General features: G+C 42.7%; 2 protein-coding genes across 2 annotated transcripts; both read right to left on the minus strand.

Moving 5' to 3' along the window:
• Positions 1 to 1,330: 1,330 nt before the first annotated feature.
• LOC105873715 (lipocalin Can f 6.0101-like) lies at positions 1,331 to 5,141 on the minus strand. Its single transcript, XM_076008432.1, has 7 exons — positions 5,046 to 5,141; positions 4,544 to 4,680; positions 3,600 to 3,673; positions 2,817 to 2,927; positions 2,357 to 2,458; positions 2,134 to 2,179; positions 1,331 to 1,418 (listed from the first exon to the last, which is right to left on the minus strand). Exons 1-6 carry the CDS (start codon positions 5,139 to 5,141, stop codon positions 2,142 to 2,144), a joined length of 558 nt encoding a protein of 185 aa, XP_075864547.1. The 3' UTR covers positions 1,331 to 1,418; positions 2,134 to 2,141.
• A 10,151-nt stretch (positions 5,142 to 15,292) lies between these two features.
• On the minus strand, positions 15,293 to 18,955 carry LOC105873716 (lipocalin Can f 6.0101-like). The gene is made up of 6 exons (XM_076009229.1): positions 18,829 to 18,955; positions 18,325 to 18,461; positions 17,330 to 17,403; positions 16,546 to 16,656; positions 16,086 to 16,187; positions 15,293 to 15,420 (listed from the first exon to the last, which is right to left on the minus strand). Exons 1-6 carry the CDS (start codon positions 18,922 to 18,924, stop codon positions 15,383 to 15,385), a joined length of 558 nt encoding a protein of 185 aa, XP_075865344.1. The 5' UTR covers positions 18,925 to 18,955; the 3' UTR covers positions 15,293 to 15,382.
• Positions 18,956 to 20,544: the final 1,589 nt, after the last annotated feature.

The raw sequence follows: 20,544 nt of genomic DNA on the forward strand, positions 1-20,544 counted from the left end.
ATTGCTTCCTTTTTCATTGCTTAGGTTATTTTCCCAACAGCTCATGGCAGAACTGGGTCCTCAATCCATGTCTTTCAACTCCAAATCTCAATTGAATATTTCATTGACTGTATGCAAAAGAGAAATAGCCAAAGACCTCTGAAAATTGCTTATGGAAAATAACCACTACAAATTTGTTCACACACTCCTCCAGGTGGTTCAAGTTGGACCATGTGTGGGCATGCAGCCCCTTCTCTCCTCCAGGTGGGAATCATCACAACCGCCCCACCCAGTGTGTGTTGGTGGAGAAAAGCAGAGTCTGTTTTAGCTGCCTCCAAGTTCAGCAAACCAGACCAAGTACTTGATGCAGGAGTAATCACCTGAACCTAATTTAGTCTTCCAGTCTGGAGGCAGGGAAAGCTATGGGGAGCTTCAAATACCTGGAAAGGCTTTTCTCATTAACATTTAATCCCGTAATGACAGAACCATTCTTTTTGCAGGACAGCCCTTCATCCTTTTCTGTCCCATGTGTAATTTTACACTATTTTTGTCTGCTGGTGCTGGGAAAGGGTCATTCGCGGGGAAGGCTCTTTAATTTCCCTCTGCCCCAAAGCCTGTTATCTCCCCAAAAAAGACAATAACATTTATCTCCGTTGGTTCCTCCTGACAGCACTAAGCACATATTGCACAAGATAGGCATTGCTCACATTTAATGGCATCTCACTTAATATGTTGACAGTAGATAACAGACGTGGTGGAAGGAGGTTTTCCAAGAGCGTGGAAGGACCCTGAAACCATCTCATGGCATGGATGCTATAAAGAAGCTGGGATATGGAGGTGTGTCCTGAATCAGCCTTAGTAGGATCTAGTCCTCAGTGCACACACTGAAAAAGAAAATTCTGGGCTGGAGAAATTAAGGGGCAAGTCTTATATTCTTATGGTATGTAGAGTGGTCATATCAGGTCACTGAGAAACAGGTAAATCAAAGAGCAAGCAGCACTCATGGGGACTTGGAATAAGGGGCAGAGATTTACTGCAGAGGAGGGAGCATCCTGGAACTCAGGGAAGATTCTGAGAAGCTAGAGGAAGGTCATGAGGAAGTCCCCTCATTTGCTTGCTGTCAGCCCTACATCTCTCACAGACACAAAGACAAATCACGTGATTGCGAGGCTAATTATTTATTCACCATGTCAAGGATGGCGTCATTCATGGTAGACTTCCCTGGGCTTGGGAAAGAAAGTGAGAAATGAAGAGAAAACTTTTGATTCTTGGAAAATTGACAAGTCTTCTTAGGCAATTAGGGCAGACCCCGAAGACACGGGGATAATGCCTTCCTGTGTGACAGTGATGGAAACCAGGTCACAGAACTTGTCACAGCAGGACATGGGGACCAGGAAGGGAAGATGTTGGAGCCCAGGTGTGGAAGCAATCATTCAGCACTAAATAAGCAGAGAAGAAAGAGAACACAGAAACTTATTAGGTGTTCCTTGGACTGAGTGGAGGATGGAGAGAAATTCTATTACAGAGAAAAATGGAGAGAAATACAGAGAAAGTTATCTCACCCTACCTTCTAATTTACGTTATTTACTAGAATAGAAGGAAGGGTATTGAGTAAGTGACCTTTTCTTTTTACTGTTGCTAATGCTATCTTAACCTTTCCGCACTGGGTCTACGAAACCAGAAAGGAAGCAATAGAGGACTGTTGGTTTCTTTCTGCCACCTTCAGCGTTAGAAGTTTTGGAGAATTTTTGATAAGCGGAAGAAATGGCAAAAGGCATAGCTACCTTTTATGAAATGCTTAACTTTCTGATAATTGCTAAAGTACTACTACTCTTTTTTCCATTTCAAACTTTGTCTCAGTGATTTTCAGCACATCATCAATTACTGAGCTGTTTTTACCAGCATCACATCCACACAGCAACTCTGTTAGGCAGACATCATTGCTTCCTTTTTAATTGCTTAGGTTATTTTCCCAATAGCTCATGGCAGAACTGGGTCCTCAATCCATGTCTTTCAACTCCAAATTTCAAGCTCTCTGCACAAACTTCGTTACCAAATTATTTTTATGGTAATACTTGGTTATGAACCCCTAATGCTTTTGGAAGACGCTGGTCCCTGGGCCACCACTCTCCACCAGGATCAGAGATCACCAACCTGGAGGCTTAGACCAGTGCATTGTCTCGGGCCTGGAGACAGCGATCTGTAGAGGCAGAACAGAATACATTCAGACGCCAACACCAGTTTAGTTTTTAGAAAGAAACGGGATGATTCTCCAGGTTAGGACAGAGGGCACTGAATATTGGGTATTACTTTCCTTTAGATTTCTCCCTTTTGTAACATGGGGATTTAGCTTACTAAATCAAGTAGCTCAACTTACTAATTTTGGTCAAGTCAAGTATGTTTTCCTGAGCAATTCCATGTGCTCTACAATATTCCAGAAACTTTGCCTTGACACTTGGGCTCACATCTGGTTCTCGGCCTGTGGGAAGAGTAACAATGATTGCTGGTTCTTGTGTATTAGTTACAGAGGTACATGAGGGGACAGGGCTCCAGAGGGATGGGAAATGGACAGCACCAATTGGATGCTGAGGCAGAAGTCTTACAGGGTGGAGATAGCCTGTCCTGAGTTTGACATCAGTAGGATATCTTTCTGGCATGATGAGAGATTATGTGATCGTCCTATCACTGAGCCTAAGGGTTTACCAAGGGAAAGCATCTGTCTTCTGAAGGGGAGAGATAGTCCAAGGTAAGATTGGGAAGGTCACTGAGTATCTAGGGTTCCTTCTCCTCCCCTCTCTTCTCACCCCAAGATGAGTGCCAGCATGAAAATACTCTACCATAGAGTGCCATAATTTGGGATTTTCCCTCATTGTTGCAATTCTCAGCATGATAGATAAGGTAGCCAACATAGTCAGTTTCAAGGATGTGAGCTACAATGTGCCCATTATCTGTGGAGGAAACAGAATACAGCTCAGAACTTCTTTGGTCCATGGGAAGCAGTTGAAACCCTTTACCTGTTCTTCCCCACAAAACAAATCCACGTGCATTTCCTGAAACAGAGAAAGAGCCAGGATGTTCAGTGCCTTCCATGTGCATCTCCCTGAGCTTCATGAAGCAACTCCAAAGATAGGGTAGATTGACTGCTAGTGGTTGGGAAATTTAGCCAAAGCAGCAACTCACACTTTATCATCCTCCCAATACCTACCCACTCCCCTCAGCATCTCTGTCCGTGATGTGTCTTTGTCCTCTAAGCCCCACTGGAACCACATACCTGATGCTACATCCTGAGTAACAGGTTGTGGCAATGGCCACCAGGCATCATCAGAAACATGGCAGGGATGAGAAGCTGTCCTGCCAGTTTACTTTACTTTACCTGCCAATTGGCTTTTGTTGCAGGAGGTACATACAACCAAACTGCCTTCCTCAGCTGATGGAATTCTGTGTCAAGCATTGGCTTTCACATACAGAGTTCTCCCCAGTTCAGGATATTGGCTATTAGATGGCCCCTGTTATATTACCCAAACAAGCATTGATCAAGAAGTGATCCTGAAGCTATTGGGGTTTATCAAATTCCTTCCAGCTGGAAGTAGACTTTAGAAAGAATGTTTTTGTATACTTACAGTCAGAACTACATTCACCATCTTTTCCTGTTGAGTCACAAACAAAAGGAACTTCACTGCACTCTCCATTTACGCTGTGAAACAGCATGAGTTAATGCCCAAGAGATATTGGTCAGGCTGGCTCCCTTCCCCTCTACTCTCCCCATAACTTGAGTTTCTGATTCCACCTAAGTTTCAGACATTTTTTTGTTCAGTTACCGGAGAATATTATTTTGCTTAGTTTTATCACTCTTGCTACTACCACTACTTGCCACTGTTATTGTCACCACAAGTACTTGTCTAGATCCTGAGCACAGTGTTCACGACCTGGCAGCCTCTCAAGTAACTGCTTTACAAATGTTACCTGAGTTGGTCCTCACAAAAAGACACGAGGGAGAATTGTTATCAACTCCTCCTACACGCAGGAAAATGGAGGTGGAAAGAGATCAGGTACCTTGGCATCATAGCAAGTAAGAGATAGATTCGAATTCAGGTTGTTGATTTCAAATTCTATGCTCTTAACGCATGCTATATTGTTGTGCTGATGTGCCTCTACCTCCTACTTTCTCCATTCTCATTAAATTTATTCCTGTTACCAACTCTTGTCTCTGAATCTTGAAAAGCCCCAGATCCATCAAGTCCTGGATTAGTACCAGATGAGGGACTCTGATTTTGGACACAGGCTCAGCATGTGTGTGTGTACACATTTGCATATGTGTACGTATGTGCACACTTGTGTGTGTTGTGGGTGTGTATATGTAAGACCATTCTCAGCCTTCAATTTTTCTTTGCCCAATTAAAAAAATCTCCTACTTAAATGAAAAATTACCTATTGGGTACAATGTACACCATTCAGGTGATGGGTATGCTAAGAGCCCAGACTTAACCATTATACAATATATCCATGTAACAAATCTGCATTTATAACCCCCAGATCTATAAAAAGAAAAACATCCCACACGTACATTGTATGTAATTTAAAGTACAGAGAAGAGTGCTCCAGGACATAGATGCGTTCCACGAAAAACCTCATGCTGCCATTCTCTTCTATCTTTTCCTTATTGTCAGAGGCCAAGTAAATGGAATACCAGTCTCCTGAAATCTGCAATACATAGGAAGAGGATTGGGTAAGAAAAGAGGAGAGGGAATACCAATGGACAATTCTCTCCTTGGACTCTGGCCAGTGGGCTAAGACTTACCATGGCGTTGTGAAGATAGAATTAGAACTCAGGTCAATGGGCACCATGCCTAGGGCTCTTTCCACTGACTCCAGGGAAATGAAGGTCCCCAAGCACTCTCATCTTTTCATATGGTGCAATTGCGCTTAGTACAAGGCCAGAAACTACCCCTTTTGTCTAATATGTTAAGGAAATTCTGCTCCCCCTGATTAAGACTCATTTGCCTTCAGAATCCTCTAAGCCCTTGCCCACACCCCAAGTCAAAAGTTACTACACTCCATGGCTCTACCTTTGACAGATCAAAGTTGCTTGTCACAGGATCAACGATTTCTTGTGCCTGGCTAGAAACTAGGGCCAGGCCCAGACTCAGCAACAGCAGCTTCATCTTGATAGGGGACGGCACTGTCTCCTCTTCAGTTGCCAGGGGTGAGTCTTTCTCTAGCAGCGGCTCCTCTATCTTTATATCAATTCTGGATCCAGATTTCTGTACATGGGCCACCACCTTTATCCTCCCCCTCCATGAAATAGTCTTTCATTCACTGGTGTGAGGCCAATAATTGTTCCTACCCTTTTGAAATGTGGCAATTCCACCACTGTTAGATCTGGTTAGTGACCTTAAATTTCTCAGAACCTCTTCTCAAGAAAAATAGTGGATGTTCTAAAGGGCTGCCATTTGGAACCAGATTGAACTGTGGTTCTGGCTTTGGAATCAGAAAGCCAATAATATGAGGCCGGAATGGGTGTAACAGGGAAATGGAATGTGTGAGAATCTTTGTTCTACCTCTCACACAGTGTGTGGAATTATGTGAGTTACTCAATTTTTACAAGTCCCAGAAACAAAGAAACGGTCTCTACCAAGGATAACAGTACCTATCACAAAGCATTAAAATAGGATTAGCTAAAATGATGTCTTTAAAGTATGGCATCTGGTATTCAGTACATTTTACTTCCTTCTCCATATTATGTGAACCCAACCACTGCCGCCTTTCCTCTCCCCCCAATGAACGAACCAGCATCTAATCACCATATGTAAGTCTATACGTGGTCCCAGAAGAGAAAAGAAGTACAAAATATCATTTCTTCCCTCAGTGAATCTTCAATGAAGTTGGGAAGATGCTTCATATACTTAGTAACAACTTGATTCTAGAAGCATATGAAATGACCCATTGAGGGGCTGGTACCAAGTCCAGACTGTATACAATAAAGGGGTGCTGTTGGGGTGGTGGCATCACACAGATAGTGACCAACACAGGCTCAGGGGTCATGCACACCTGGGCTTCACTCCTGTCTCTGCGATTTGGAACTCATGAGCACAGATTTTAATCTCTCTGAGCCTTAGTTTCCTCTTTGTGGGGATAATTATAATTCTGCATAACAGAATGCTGCAGGGATTCAATGGGAAGACGTGCATAAAACCCTGAACATGATGTCTAGCACACATTGAGCTGGCAGGGGCAGAGAATGCTTCCTGGCTATGATGGGGCTTGGGGTAGGTCTTGGCCATTGGGGAGGGTATGAAGATGTGGAGAGCGCATGGGCTCAGCATTCCAGGCGAGAGAAACATTGTGAGACAGGATCCTGTGCTGTCAGCTGGGGCCGTTAGAAGCTATGGCTCATTTCTGCCTTGTGCTAATGGTCCCTTTCTGCACCCCAAAATCCAGGAAGAGGCTGGTGCCATGGGAGGAGCTGAGCACAAGGCAATGAACCTAGGAACTGTCATGTTCTGTTTGTGACCTACTTAAAAAGTCATCCCAGGCTGGGCACAGTGGCTCACACCTGTAATCCCAGTGGTTTGGGAGGCCAGGGTGGGAGGTTTGCTTCAGGCCAGGAGTCCAAGAGCAGCCTAGGCCACAGAATGTGCCCCCGTTGCACAAAAAAGTTAGCCTGGCATGGCGGTGCACACCTGTAGTCCCAGCTACTTGGGAGGCTGAGGAGGGAGGATCCCTTGAACCAAGGTGTTGGAAGTTGTAGTTAGCTAAGATCGTCTCACTGCACTCTAGCCCAGGCAACAGACTGGAAAAAAAAGTCATCCCAGCCCCTTGTGTGATCTTTCCTAGTTCATGCTCAACTGATATTAAGTCACAAATGTTTTGAGGCCAGATCATGTAGGCCTTTGAATGCCATGTTAAAGGTTTGTGTCTTTATAAAAATGGGAAGCATTTGAACAGTGTTAAAAGCAGAGACATGGCATGATCACAGGCGTGTTTCTAAAAATCCATCTGACAACAGTTGGAGAAAGGACAGCAATGGGCAGGCAGTGGCAGTAGCAGGAGAGGTTGCTGGGAGATCACTTAGGAAGCTATTCAAACATGCAGGCAAGAGATCATATTAGTTTGGAGAGACGTGGCTGGAGTTGAGGGATTTTTAGATATAAAATGAATAGGGTTGGGAAATGTATTAGATTCGGGGTTTAGGGAGTGTGAGGTGTCAAGATTAACTTCCAATTTTCTTATTGGTCTAGGCAGATGAATTGTAGAGTTATTCATGAAGACAGGAAAACCTGGAGGAGGGACAGATAAGAGCAAGACGTTTCAGCCACTATTTTGAAATCATATCTGTGTGTGCATGTGAGTAGGAGTATGTTTGATTTACTGTGTGCCAATAGAACAAATGCTGTACAAACCTACAAGGTAGATGTGCAAATGATGCGCATGTAAAGTGTTCAAATTTGAAAGCTTCTCATGGATTTTGTGGTGTGGCCAAATCATGCCTATTCTTTTTTCTCCTAAAATATATTTTTCTATGTATCATATTATGAATGGTTTTTATTAAGTATGGCTAGGAAATGTTTCCTCAGAATGTATTGAGTTGAACTGTATAATACTGTCATCTTATAGGTCAAAAAACATTTGAGTATTGTCAGTTTCATATGGTTCAACTTAATAGTAGTGATGCTACTGTTGACATTAATCCTTGTATTTTCCTGAAATGTATTTTATCTTAAATGATAGACTTTAAAAACATATTTTAGTAATTAACGTGAGAAACTTGAAAAGAAACATCTAAAGGGATGCTTAAAACTGAACTATTAAATGTGCCTATTTGTGTGCTATATGGAAATAACTGGTATTTCTTGGTTTTGCCCTACTTAATCCACTTAATATACATTAATTCAAAATGTGTATTTTATTATTAGTTTCAGAGTCAATTTTCTGTGGTTATCATCAATTCCAATGTTGGGATTTAGATTTTATTTAGAATGCCAAGAAATGGAGCTAGTTTTTCAACAGACTGTATGGAATGTATTTATTTGAAATGTATGGCTTAAAAATCTACCAGTTCCTTCACATACATTATTTGTAAACCTGGTATAATACATTTTATTATAAAACAACTATATAAACTGTTTTGTACAAGGAGAAATACCCATTTGTGTGACAGTCCATGTTAAATGACTGTCACATTCAGCTTTACTGCATGTGGTGTAGTATACTCAACTGTATGTTTTTCAGAATGTTCTTTCTTCACTAGGTTTTAACTTAGAATGTAAAAAATGAAGGAAGAGGTAGGTGAAATGCTGCTGAAAAGTCAAGTAAAATGAGGACTGAAAAACATATCGATTTGATTTAGTGTCCTGGAATAACAGGTGGCCTTAGGAAGACAGGGGCAGCAGCCTCACCAAGATCTCTGTAACCGTCCGTGCTTGTATGTGTTCCAGCTGATCCACGGATGAAAGAGGAAGAATTCATAACTGCATTTTCCGTCAACAGCACCAGAGGCAGGTGAAGGTGGTTGAACCTGGCCAACAGGAAGACTCACTGATCCTGTGCTTGGCTGACAGGACCAGTGGCTGCAAGTGCCGCTGGGCCCAGTAGCGCCCCCTGCCGGCCATTGCTGGGCTGCACCCCACAGCCGCTCTGCTGTGGCAGTGTGCATCTGTTCTTCCTCTGTGGATTGTGAGGTTTCTGTCGTCAGGAGTGTTAAGGAGTATTAATTCAGTGGTTGCTTATTTTTGTTATATATGTATGACTATAAATATAATTTGCAACTGTTAGCTAAAGAGTCTCAGCAGAGTACAGAACTGGTTCACATTATGGTCCCTTTAAAAATTGAAAACTCTGTTATTTTGACAAATTTGAGAAATGTGCCAATAGCTGTTGGCTCTAATCTTCATTTTATTGATTTCTATTCACGAGTGGAATCCATTTCTACATAGCTTCCAGAGCAAATTTATAAGAGTGGAAGTGAGTGAGATTGCTTTCATCCACTACTCAAAATCTTCAATGTCTTCCCATCGCTCCTATTAATAGAAATCATTCCAACTGCTTTCAGTATTGACTTCTCCGAGTCTGACCTCAGGTCCCAGCCTGTTCACTCTGTCACTGGAACTTTTGCTGTTCCTGAACGTATTTCGTTTATTTGCATCCCATGACCTTTGGAATAGCTATGCCCTCTATCTAAAACACATTTCTCCTACATCTTTGCAAGCCTTGTTGTCCTCAAAGATGCCCCAATGTCTTCCCAGCACTCTTTTTTTTATATTATTTATTTATTTTCATTTTGGCATATTATGGGGGTACAGATTTTAAGGTTTCAATAAATGCCCTTTCCCCCCCTCCCCCCACAAGTCTGAGTTTCCAGCATGACCATCCCCCAGATGGCGCACATCTCACTCATTATGTATGTATATACCCGCCCCGCTCCCCTCTCCCCCTTGCCCAATACCCTATTACTGTAGTACCTATGTGTCCACTTAGGTGCTACTCAGTTAATACCAGTTTGCTGGTGAATATATGTGGTGTTTGTTTTTCCATTCTTGGGATACTTCACTTAGTAGTATGGGTTCCAGCTCTAACCAGGAAAATATAAGATGTGCTATATCACCATTGTTTCTTAGAGCTGAATAGTACTCCATGGTATACATATACCACATTTTTTTTTTATTTTCTTAATATATAAAACCAAACTGTAAATCATTTTATTAATCCATTCTTGGATTGATGGGCACTTGTGCTGTTTCCACAGCCTTGCAATTATGAATTGTGCTGCTATACACATTCGAGTGCAGGTGTCTTTTTTGTAGAGTGTCATTGGATCTTTTGGGTAGATGCCCACCAATAGGATTGCTGGATCAAATGGTAGATTCACTTGTATCGCTTTAAGGTATCTCCATATTGCTTTCCACAGAGGTTGAACTAGTTTGTAGTCCCACCAGCAGTGTAGGAGGGAGTGTTCCTCTCTCTCCGCATCCACGCCAGCATTTGTTATTTGGAGACTATTTCATAAAGGCCATTCTCACTGGAGTTAAGTGATATCTCATTGTGGTTTTGATTTGCATTTCCCTGATGATTAGAGATGATGAGCATCCTAGGATATAGTCAATCTTAGAGAATGCCCCGTGTGCTGATGAGAAGAATGTATATTCAGTGGATTTTGGGTAGAATGTTCTGTAAATATCAGTCAGACCCAATTGTTCTAGAGTTTTGTTTAAGTCCATTATTTCTTTATTAATTTTCTGTTTGGAGGATCTGTCTTGTGCCGTCAGTGGGGTGTTGAAATCTCTGGTGATTATGGAGTTGCTATTCATCCATTTGCTTAGTTCCAGTAGGGTTCGCTTTATGAATCTGGGTGCACCTAAGTTGAGTGCATATATATTTAAAATTGTTATCTCTTCTTGTTGAACTGTGCCCTTCACCATTATATAATGACTCTCTTTGTCTTTCACTACTTTTGTTGCTTTAAAAACTAAATCATCTGAAATTAGAACTGCCATGCCAGCCTTCTTTTGGCTTTCATTTGCTTGGAATACTGAGCATCCTTGCAGGTTAGATGTGTTTCCTGAAGATAGCATATACTTGGCCTGTATTTTCTTATCCATTCAGCCAGCCTATGTCTCTTGAGTGGAGAGTTTAAGCCATTCACATTTATTGAGAGAACTGATAGGTAAGGTAGATTACTGTTCATTCTGTTGGGTTGGATGTTGTTGCTATGATTTCTGTCTTGAGCTATTGTAATATCTGGCCTTTAATCTTTGGGTTTTGGTTGTTTTTATATTCGTGGGTTATTATTATGATGTTCCGTGTGTAGCGCTGTTTTGAGTACTTCTTGTAGGGCTGATCTTGTCTTGGTGAATTCTCTGAGACTTTGCTTGTCTGAGAATGTCTTTATTTCTCCTTCATATATGAAGCTTAGTTTTGCAGGGAATAAGATTCTAGGCTGGGCATTGTTTTGTTTCAGAAGAGTGAGAATGGGGCCCCAGTCTCTCCTTGCTTGTAAAGTCTCATTAGAGAAGTCTGGTGTTATTTGAATTGGCTTTCCCTTGAATGTTACTTGCTTCTTTTGTCTTACAGCTCTTAGAAGGGCCTCTTTAGTTGATGTTTTGGTCAGTCTGATGACTGCATGTTGTGACGTCTTCTTGTTTACATTGAATCTCCCAGGGGTCCTCTGAGCTTCTTGAACTTGTATATCAAGATTTTGAGCAAGGCCTGGGAAATTTCCTCTATTATATCTTCAAATAGCTTGTCCAACCCGTGATTGTTGTCTTCTTCCCCTTCTGGTAACCCTATGACCCTCACATTAGGTTTCTTCACATAATCCCACATCTCTTGTAGACTTTGCTCTTTTCTCTTGTTTCTCTGCTCTATTTCTGTGACTGATTTATTTAATTGGAGGGTGTTATCTTCAAGCTCTGAGATTCTTTCTTCTGTTTGATCTACCCTGTTCTTGAGACTTTCCACTGTATTTTGTAGTTCCCTGAATTGATTCTTCATTTCCAGGAGTTCAGTTAAAATTTTCTTCATTGTGTCTATTTCTTTAGTGAACCTTTTTTCCAGATCCTGGAGGCTTTTTGTGGTTTCTTTGTGTTGGTTATTGAGTTGTTCTTGCAGGTCGGTGAGTGTTCTTATGATCCACATATGATATTCCTCTTCTGTCATTTTGGTTGCCTGATTTTCGTTGGTGCCCGTGTCTAGGGGCCTGGGGCTCCTCTTTTGGGGTGTGTTTTCTGTTTGGTTCTTCATATTTCCTGAGTTCCTTCGCTGATTTCTTCCCATGTTGATCAGCTGTTGTTTCTTTTCTTTAGGTTTTTGTTTGGGTATTCACACGCCTTCTTTAGTTTCTGAGCCATTAGGTGGTGTCTGTGGGTGAGATTCGACCACTCCCTTTATAATGAGTCAGTAGGTGTTGTGAAAAGGGTGTGCAGGACGCTCTCCCTGTCAGTAGGTGGCGCTTGCTTGGAGGAACAGGCTACGCTGTTGTTTTTATGTCCTGTTATCAGCTCTTGTTCCGCTCACTGGCAGCGGCCATCTCTGGGCTGGTGTCCGCAGGTCTCTCCACTCGCTGTGGAGCCCACCAGCAGTCTGGGATGCAGGGGAGGGGAAACGGCCTATCCACCTACACTTCCCGCTGGTCTGGGCTGCTCCAGCTTCCAGTTCTTCTCTGTGACCTCCTCCTGTGCAGTCTCCCGTGGTCTCAGGTACTCCTCCTTCCGACCCTCATCCGATGTAGGCTCGTCTTGTTGCTTCTTTCTTCTAATTTCTGCTAGAATCTGTCTTTTCTGCAGAGACACTCTGTTTGGCGGTGTTTCTCATTCGCCATCATCTCTGGATCTCTTCCATAACTCTTATTAATAGAAATCATCCCAATTTATTTCAGTATTGACTTCTCCAAGTCTGACCTCAGGTCCCAGCCTGTTCACTTTGTCACTGGACCTTTTGCTGTTCCTGAACATGTTGAGCTTGTTTCCATCCCACGACCTTTGAAATTGCTATGCTCTCTACACCAAACACGTTTCAAAAACATCTTTACAAGCCTTGCTGTCCTCAAAGTTGCTCTCTGGTCTTGCTTTATTTTCCTGTCATAGCACATAGTCCCTGCAACTTTATATTGATTATTCACTTGTTTATTGTCTAACTTCCTGAATAGCATTTAAACTCCACAAGGATAGAATTTTGTTGGTTTGTTTCCTGCTATATCCTTACTGCCCAGAACAGTGCCTGGCACAAAGCAGGAGCTAAATGAACATGTGGCGAATAATAAAGAAATGGTAAGACACTGACTGTGTGGCATGTCAAAAATCCTACTTTTCATGCCAAAGGGTGGTGTTTTAATTTTAAGTAAAATTTTAATAATTATTTCTAAGATCAAGCCCAAAGTAGTTGAGAATAAAACAAGATCCACTCCCATTGTCATTTTGGAGTTACATAAGTAGACTAGATCACACCAGGGACAAAATAAGTAATTTCAGGGCACTGGATAGTCATTGGTTGCAGCTTTACAAACCTTTAGTAATAAAGGACCCTTCATTTGTTTCTGCATTAGAAGTTTTGGAGAATTTTTGACAAGTTGAGGAGGAAATGGCAAAAGGCATAGCTACCTTTTATTAAATGCTTAACTTTCTGCAAATTGCTAAAGTACTACTACTCTTTTTTCCATTTCAAACTTTGTCTCAGTGATTTTCAGCACATTATCAACTACTGAGCTGTTTTTACCAGCATCACATCCACACAGCAACTCTGTTAGGCAGACATCATTGCTTCCTTTTTCATTGCTTAGGTTATTTTCCCAACAGCTCATGGCAGAACTGGGTCCTCAATCCATGTCTTTCAACTCCAAATCTCAATTGAATATTTCATTGACTGTATGCAAAAGAGAAATAGCCAAAGACCTCTGAAAATTGCTTATGGAAAATAACCACTACAAATTTGTTCACACACTCCCCCAGCTGGTTCAAGTTGGACCATGTGTGGGCATGCAGCCCCTTCTCTCCTCCAGGTGGGAATCATCACAACCGCCCCACCCAGTGTGTGTTGGTGGAGAAAAGCAGAGTCTGTGTGTTAGCAGCCTCCGAGTTCAGCAAACCAGACCAAGTACTTGATGCAGGAGTAATCACCTGAACCTAATTTAGTCTTCCAGTCTGGAGGCAGAGAAAGCTATGGGGAGCTTCAAATACCTGGAAAGGCTTTTCTCATTAACATTTATTCCTGTAATGAATGAGCCATTCTTTTTGCAGGACAGCCCTTCATCCTTTTATGTCCCATGTGTAATTTTACACTATTTTTGTCTGCTGGTGCTGGGAAAGGGTCATTCGCGGGGAAGGCTCTTTAATTTCCCTCTGCCCCAAAGCCTGTTATCTCCCCAAAGAAGTCACTAACATTTATCCCCCTTGGTGCCTCCTGACAGCACTAAGTACAGATTGCACAAGATAGGCATTGCTCACATTTAATGGAATCTCGCTTACTATGTTCACAGTAGATAACACACGTGGTGGAAGGAGGTATTCCAAGAGCGTGGAAGGACCCTGAAGCCATCTCATGGCATGGATGCTATAAAGAAGCTGGGATATGGAGGCGTGTCTGGAATCAGCCTTAGCAGCAACTAGCCCTCAGTGCCCACACTGAAACAGAGAATTCTGGGATGGAGAAATTATGGGGCAAGTCTTATATTCTTATGGTATTGAGAGTGGTCATATCAGGTCACTGAGAAACAGGCAAATCAAAGAGCAAGCAGTACTCACGGGGACTTGGGATAAGGGGCAGAGATTTACTGCAGAGGAGGGAGCGTCCTGGAACTCAGAGAAGTTCCAGGTTCTCAGAAGCTAGAGGAAGATCATGAGGAAGTCCCCTCATTTGCTTGCTGTCAGCCCTACATCTCTCACAGACACAAAGACAAATCACGTGATAGCGAGGCTAATTACTTATTGACCCCGTCAAGAAAGGTGTCATTCATGGTAGACTTCCCCTAGGTATGGCAAAGAAAGTGAGAAATGCAGAGCAAACTTTTGATTCTTGATGAATTGACAAGTCTTCTTAGGCAATCAGGGCAGACCCCGAAGACACGGGGATAATGCCTTCCTGTGTGACAGTGATGGAAACCGGGTCACAGAACTTGTCACAGCAGGACATGGGGACCAGGAAGGGAAGCAGGACATGGGGACCATGAAGGGAAGATGCTGGAGCCCAGGTGCAGAAGCAATCATTCAGCACTAAATAAGCAGAGAAGAAAGAGAACACAGAAACTTATTAAGTGTTCCTTGGACTGACTGGAGGATGGAGAGAAATTCTATTACAGAGAAAAATGGTGAAGAAAGAGATCTCACCCTACCTTCTAATTTACGTTATTTACTAGAATAGGAGGAAGGGTATTGAGTAAGTGACCTTTTCTTTTTACTGTTGCTAATGCTATCTTAACCTTTCCCCACTGAATCTAGGAAAACCTGAAAGGAAGCAATACAGGATTGTTGGTTTGTTTCTGCCACCTTCAGTATTAGAAGTTTGGGAGAATTTTTGAGAAGTTGAGGAAGAAATGGCAAAAGGCATAGCTACCTTTTATTAAATGCTTAACTTTCTGAAATTTGCTAAAGTACTACTACTCTTTTTTCCACTTCAAACTTTGTCTCAGTGATTTTCAGCACATCATGAATTACTGAGCTGTTTTTACCAGCATCACATCCACACAGCAACTCTGTTAGGCAACATCATTGCTTCCTTTTTAATTGCTTAGGTTATTTTCCCAACAGCTCATGGCAGAACTGGGTCCTCAATCCATGTCTTTCAACTCCAAATTTCAAGCTCTCTGCACAAACTTCGTTTATGGTAATATTTGGTTATGAACCCCTAATGCTTTTGGAAGATGCTGGTCCCTGGGCCACCACTCTCCACCAGGGTCAGAGATCACCAACCTGGAGGCTTAGACCAGTGCATTGTCTCGGGCCTGGAGACAGCGATCTGTAGAAGCAGAACAGAACATATTCAGACGCCAACACCAGTTTAGTTTTTAGAAAGAAATTGGCTAACACTCCGAGAGGCCAAGGCGGGCGGATTGCTTGAGGTCAGGAGTTCGAAACCAGCCTGAACAAGAGCGAGACCCAGTCTCTACTATAAATAGAAAGAAATTAATTGGCCAAATAGTATATATAGAAAAAATTATCCGGGCATAGTGGCGCATGCCTGTAGTCCCAGCTACTCGGGAGGCTGAGGCAGCAGGATTGCTTGAGTCCAGGAGTTTGAGGTTGCTGTGAGCTAGGCTGATGCCAAACCATTCACTCTAGCCTGGGCAACAAAGCGAGTCTCTGTCAAATAAAAAAAAAAAAAGAAAGAAAAGGAAGGAAGGAAGGAAGGAAGGAAGGAAGGAAGGAAGGAAGGAAGGAAAGAAAAGAAAAGAAAAGAAAAGAAAAGAAAAGAAAAGAAAAGAAAAGAAAAGAATAGAAAAGAAAAGAAAAGAAAAGAAAAGAAAAGAAAAGAAAAGAAAAGAAAAGAAAAGAAAAGAAAAGAAAAGGGATGATTCTCCAGGTTAGGACACAGGGCATTGATTTAGGGTATTACTTTCCCTTAAATTTCTCCCTTTTGTAACATAGGGATTTAGAAGGAAAAAGCCAAATATCTCAACTTACTAATTCTGGTCAAGTCAATTATGTTTTCCATAACAATTCCATGATCTCTACAATATTCCACAAACTTTTCCTTGAGTTCTGTGCTCACATCTGGTTCTCGGCCTGTGGGAAGAGTGACAATGACTGCCGTGTCTTGTGTATTGGTCACAGAGGTACATGAGGGGACAGGGCTCCAGAGGGATGGGAAATGGACAGCACCAATTGGATGCTGAGGCAGAAGTCTTACAGGGTGGAGATAGCCTGTCCTGAGTTTGACATCAGTAGGATATCTTTCTGGCATGATGAGAGATTATGTGATCGTCCTATCACTGAGCCTAAGGGTTTACCAAGGGAAAGCATCTGTCTTCTGAAGGGGAGAGATAGTCCAAGGTAAGATTGGGAAGATCACTGAGTATCTAGGGTTCCTTCTCCTCCCCTCTCTTCTCACCCCAAGATGAGTGCCAGCATGAAAATACTCTACCATAGAGCTCCATAATTTGGGATTTTCCCTCATTGTTGGAATTCTCAGCATGATAGATAAGGTAGCCAACATAGTCAGTTTCAAGGATGTGAGCTAAAGTGTGCCCATCGTCTGTGGAGGAAACAGAATACAGCTCAGAACTTCTTTGGACCATGGGAAGCAGTTGAAACCCTTTACCTGTTCTTTCCCACAAAACAAATCCAAGTGCATTTCCTGAAAGAGACAGAGAGCCAGGATGTCCAGTGCCTTCCATTTGCATCTCCCTGAGCTTCATGAAATGACTCCAAAGATAGGGTAGATTGACTTCTAATGGTTGGAAAACTTAGCCAAAGCAGCAACTCACACTTTATCATCCTCCCTGATACCTACCCACTCCCCTCAGCATCTCTGTCCGTGATGTGTCTTTGTCCTCTAAGCCCCACTGGAACCACATACCTGATGCTACATCCTGAGTAATGGGTTGTGGCAATGGCCACCAGGCATCATCAGAAACATGGCAGGGATGAGAAGCTGTCCTGCCAGTTTACTTTACTTTACCTGCCAATTGGCTTTTGTTGCAGGAGGTACATACAACCAAACTGCCTTCTTGAGCTGATGGAATTCTGTGTCAAGCATTGGCTTTCACATACAGAGTTCTCCCCAGTTCAGGATATTGGCTATTAGATGGCCCCTGTTATATTACCCAAAGAAGCATTGATCAAGAAGTGATCCTGAAGCTATTGGGGTTTATCAAATTCCTTCCAGCTGGAAGTAGACTTTAGAAAGAATGTTTTTGTATACTTACAGTCAGAACTACATTCACCATCCTTTCCTGTTGAGTCACAAATGAAAGGAACTTCAATGCACTGTCCATTTACGCTGTGAAACAGCATGAGTTAATGCCCAAGAGATATTGGTCAGGCTGGCTCCCTTCCCCTCTACTCTCCCCATAACTTGAGTTTCTGATTCCACCTAAGTTTCAGACATTTTTTTGTTCAGTTACTGGAGAATATTATTTTGCTTGGTTTATCACTCTTGCTACTACCACTACTTGCCACTGTTACTGTTACCACAAGTACTTGTCTAGATCCTGAGCACAGTGTTCATGACCTGGCAGCCTCTCAAGTAAGTGCTTTACAAATGTTACCTGAGTTGGTCCTCACAAAAAGACACGAGGGAGAATTGTTATCAACTCCTCCTACCCGCAGGAAAATGGAGGTGGAAAGAGATCAGTTACCTTGGCAACATAGCAAGTAAGAGATAGATTCAAATTCAGGTTGTTGATTTCAAATTCTATGCTCTTAACGCATGCTATATTGTTGTGCTGATGTGCCTCTACCTCCTACTTTCTCCACTCTCATTAAATTAATTCCTGTTACCAACTCTTGTCTCTGAATCTTGTGAAGCCCCAGATCCATCAAGTCCTGGATCAGTACCAGATGAGGGACTATGATTTTGGACACAGGCTCAGCATGTGTGTGTGTACACATTTGAATATGGGTATGTATGTGCACACTTGTGTGTGTTGTGGGTGTGTATATTTAAGACCATTCTCAGCCTTCAATTTTTCTTTGCCCAATTAAAGAAATCTCCTACGTAGGAATAATAAACATTGAAGGTTCCAAAAGTTGGAAAGGTTGGAGGTTGGGTGAAGGATGAAAAATTACCTATTGGGTACAATGTACACCATTCAGGTGATGGGTATGCTAAAAGCCCAGACTTAACCACTATACAATATATCCATGTAACAAAACTGCATTTATAACCCCCAGATCTATAAAAAAAAAATCCTATGCTTACATTGTATGTAATTTAAAGTACAGAGAAGAGTGCTCCAGGACATAGATGCGTTCCAGGAAAAACCTCATGCTGCCATTCTCTTCTATCTTTTTCTTATTGTCAGAGGCCAAGTAAATGGAATACCAGTCTCCTGAAAGCTGCAATAAATAGTAAAAGGATTGGGTAAGAAAAGAGGAGAGGGGATAACACATGGACAATTCTCTCCTTGGACTCTGGCCAGTGGGCTAAGACTTATGATGGCGTTGTGAAGACAGAATTAGAACTCAGGTCAATGGGCATCATGCCTAGGGCTCTTTCCACTGACTCCAGGGAAATGAAGGTCCCCAAGCACTCTCATCTCTCCATATGGTGCAATTGCTCTTAGTCCAAGGCCAGAAACTACCCCTTTTGTCTAATATGTTAAGGAAATTCTTCCTCCCCTGATTTAGACCCACTTGGCTTCAATACCCTCTAAGCCCCCGCCCCACACCCCAAGTCAAAAGTTACTACACTCCATGGGTCTACCTTTGACAGATCGAAGTTGCTTGTCACAGGATCAGCGATTTCTTCTGTGTGGCTACAAAGTAGGGCCAGGCCCAGACTCAGCAACAGCAGCTTCATCTTGATAGGGGACGGCACTGTCTCCTCTTCAGTTGCCAGGGGTGAGTCTTCCTCTAGCAAAGGCTCCTCTGTCTTTATATCAATTCTGGATCCAGATTTCTGTACATGGGCCACCACATTTCTCCTCCACCTTCATGAAATGGTCTTTCATTCACTGGTGTGAGGCCAAAGATTGTTCTTACCCTTTTATAACGTGCCAATTCCACCTCTGTTAGATGTCGTTAATGGCCTTAAATTTCTCAGAACCTCTTCTCAAGAAAAATAGTGGATGTTCCAAAGGGCTGCCATTTGGAACCAGATTGAACTGTGGTTCTGGCTTTGGAATCAGAAAGCCAATTATGTGTGGCCGGAATGGGTGTAACAGGGAAATGGAATGTGTGAGAATCTTTGTTCTACCTCTTACACAGTGTGTGGAATTATGTGAGTTACTCAATTTTTACAAGTCCCAGAAACAAAGAAACTGTCTCTACCAAGGATAACAGTACCTATCACAAAGCATTAAAATAGGATTAGCTAAAATGATGTCTTTAAAGTATGGCATCTGGTATTCAGTACATTTTACTTCCTTCTCCATATTATGTGAACCCAACCACTGCCACCTTTCCTCTCCCCCCAATGAACGAACCAGCATCTAATCACCATGTGTAAGTCTATACGTGGTCCCAGAAGAGAAAAGAAGTACAAGATATCATTTCTTCCCTCTATGAATCTTCAATGAAGTTGGGAAGATGCTTCATATACTTAGTAACAACTTGATTCTAGAAGCATATGAAATGACCCAGCTGAGGGGTAGGTACCAAGTCCAGACTGTATACAATAAAGAGGTGCTGTTGGGGTGGTGGCATCACACAGATAGTGACTAACACAGGCTCAGGGGTCATGCACACCTGGGCTTCATTCCTGTCTCTGTGATTTGGAACCCATGAGCACAGATTTTAATCTCTCTGAGCCTTAGTTTCCTCTTTGTGGGGATAATTATAATTCTGCCTAACAGAATGCTGCAGGGATTCAATGGGAAGATGTGCATAAAACCCTGAACATGATGTCTAGCACACATTGAGCTGGCAGGGGCAGAGAATGCTTCCTGGCTATGATGGGGCTTGGGGTAGGTCTTGGCCATTGGGGAGGGTATGAAGATGTGGAGAGCGCATGGGCTCAGCATTCCAGGCGAGAGAAACATTGTGAGACAGGATCCTGTGCTGTCAGCTGGGGCCGTTAGAAGCTATGGCTCATTTCTGCCTTGTGCTAATGGTCCCTTTCTGCACCCCAAAATCCAGGAAGAGGCTGGTGCCATGGGAGGAGCTGAGCACAAGGCAATGAACCTAGGAACTGTCATGTTCTGTTTGTGACCTACTTAAAAAGTCATCCCAGGCTGGGCACAGTGGCTCACACCTGTAATCCCAGTGGTTTGGGAGGCCAGGGTGGGAGGTTTGCTTCAGGCCAGGAGTCCAAGACCAGCCTAGGCAACAGAATATGCCCCCGTTGCACAAAAAAGTTAGCCTGGCATGGCGGTGCACACCTGTAGTCCTAGCTACTTGGGAGACTGAGGAGGGAGGATCCCTTGAACCAAGGTGTTGGAAGTTGTAGAGAGCTAAGATCGTGTCACTGCACTCTAGCCCA

The sequence above is a fragment of the Microcebus murinus genome, chromosome 12 (assembly GCF_040939455.1).
Source record: "Microcebus murinus isolate Inina chromosome 12, M.murinus_Inina_mat1.0, whole genome shotgun sequence".
Taxonomy (NCBI): domain Eukaryota; kingdom Metazoa; phylum Chordata; class Mammalia; order Primates; family Cheirogaleidae; genus Microcebus; species Microcebus murinus.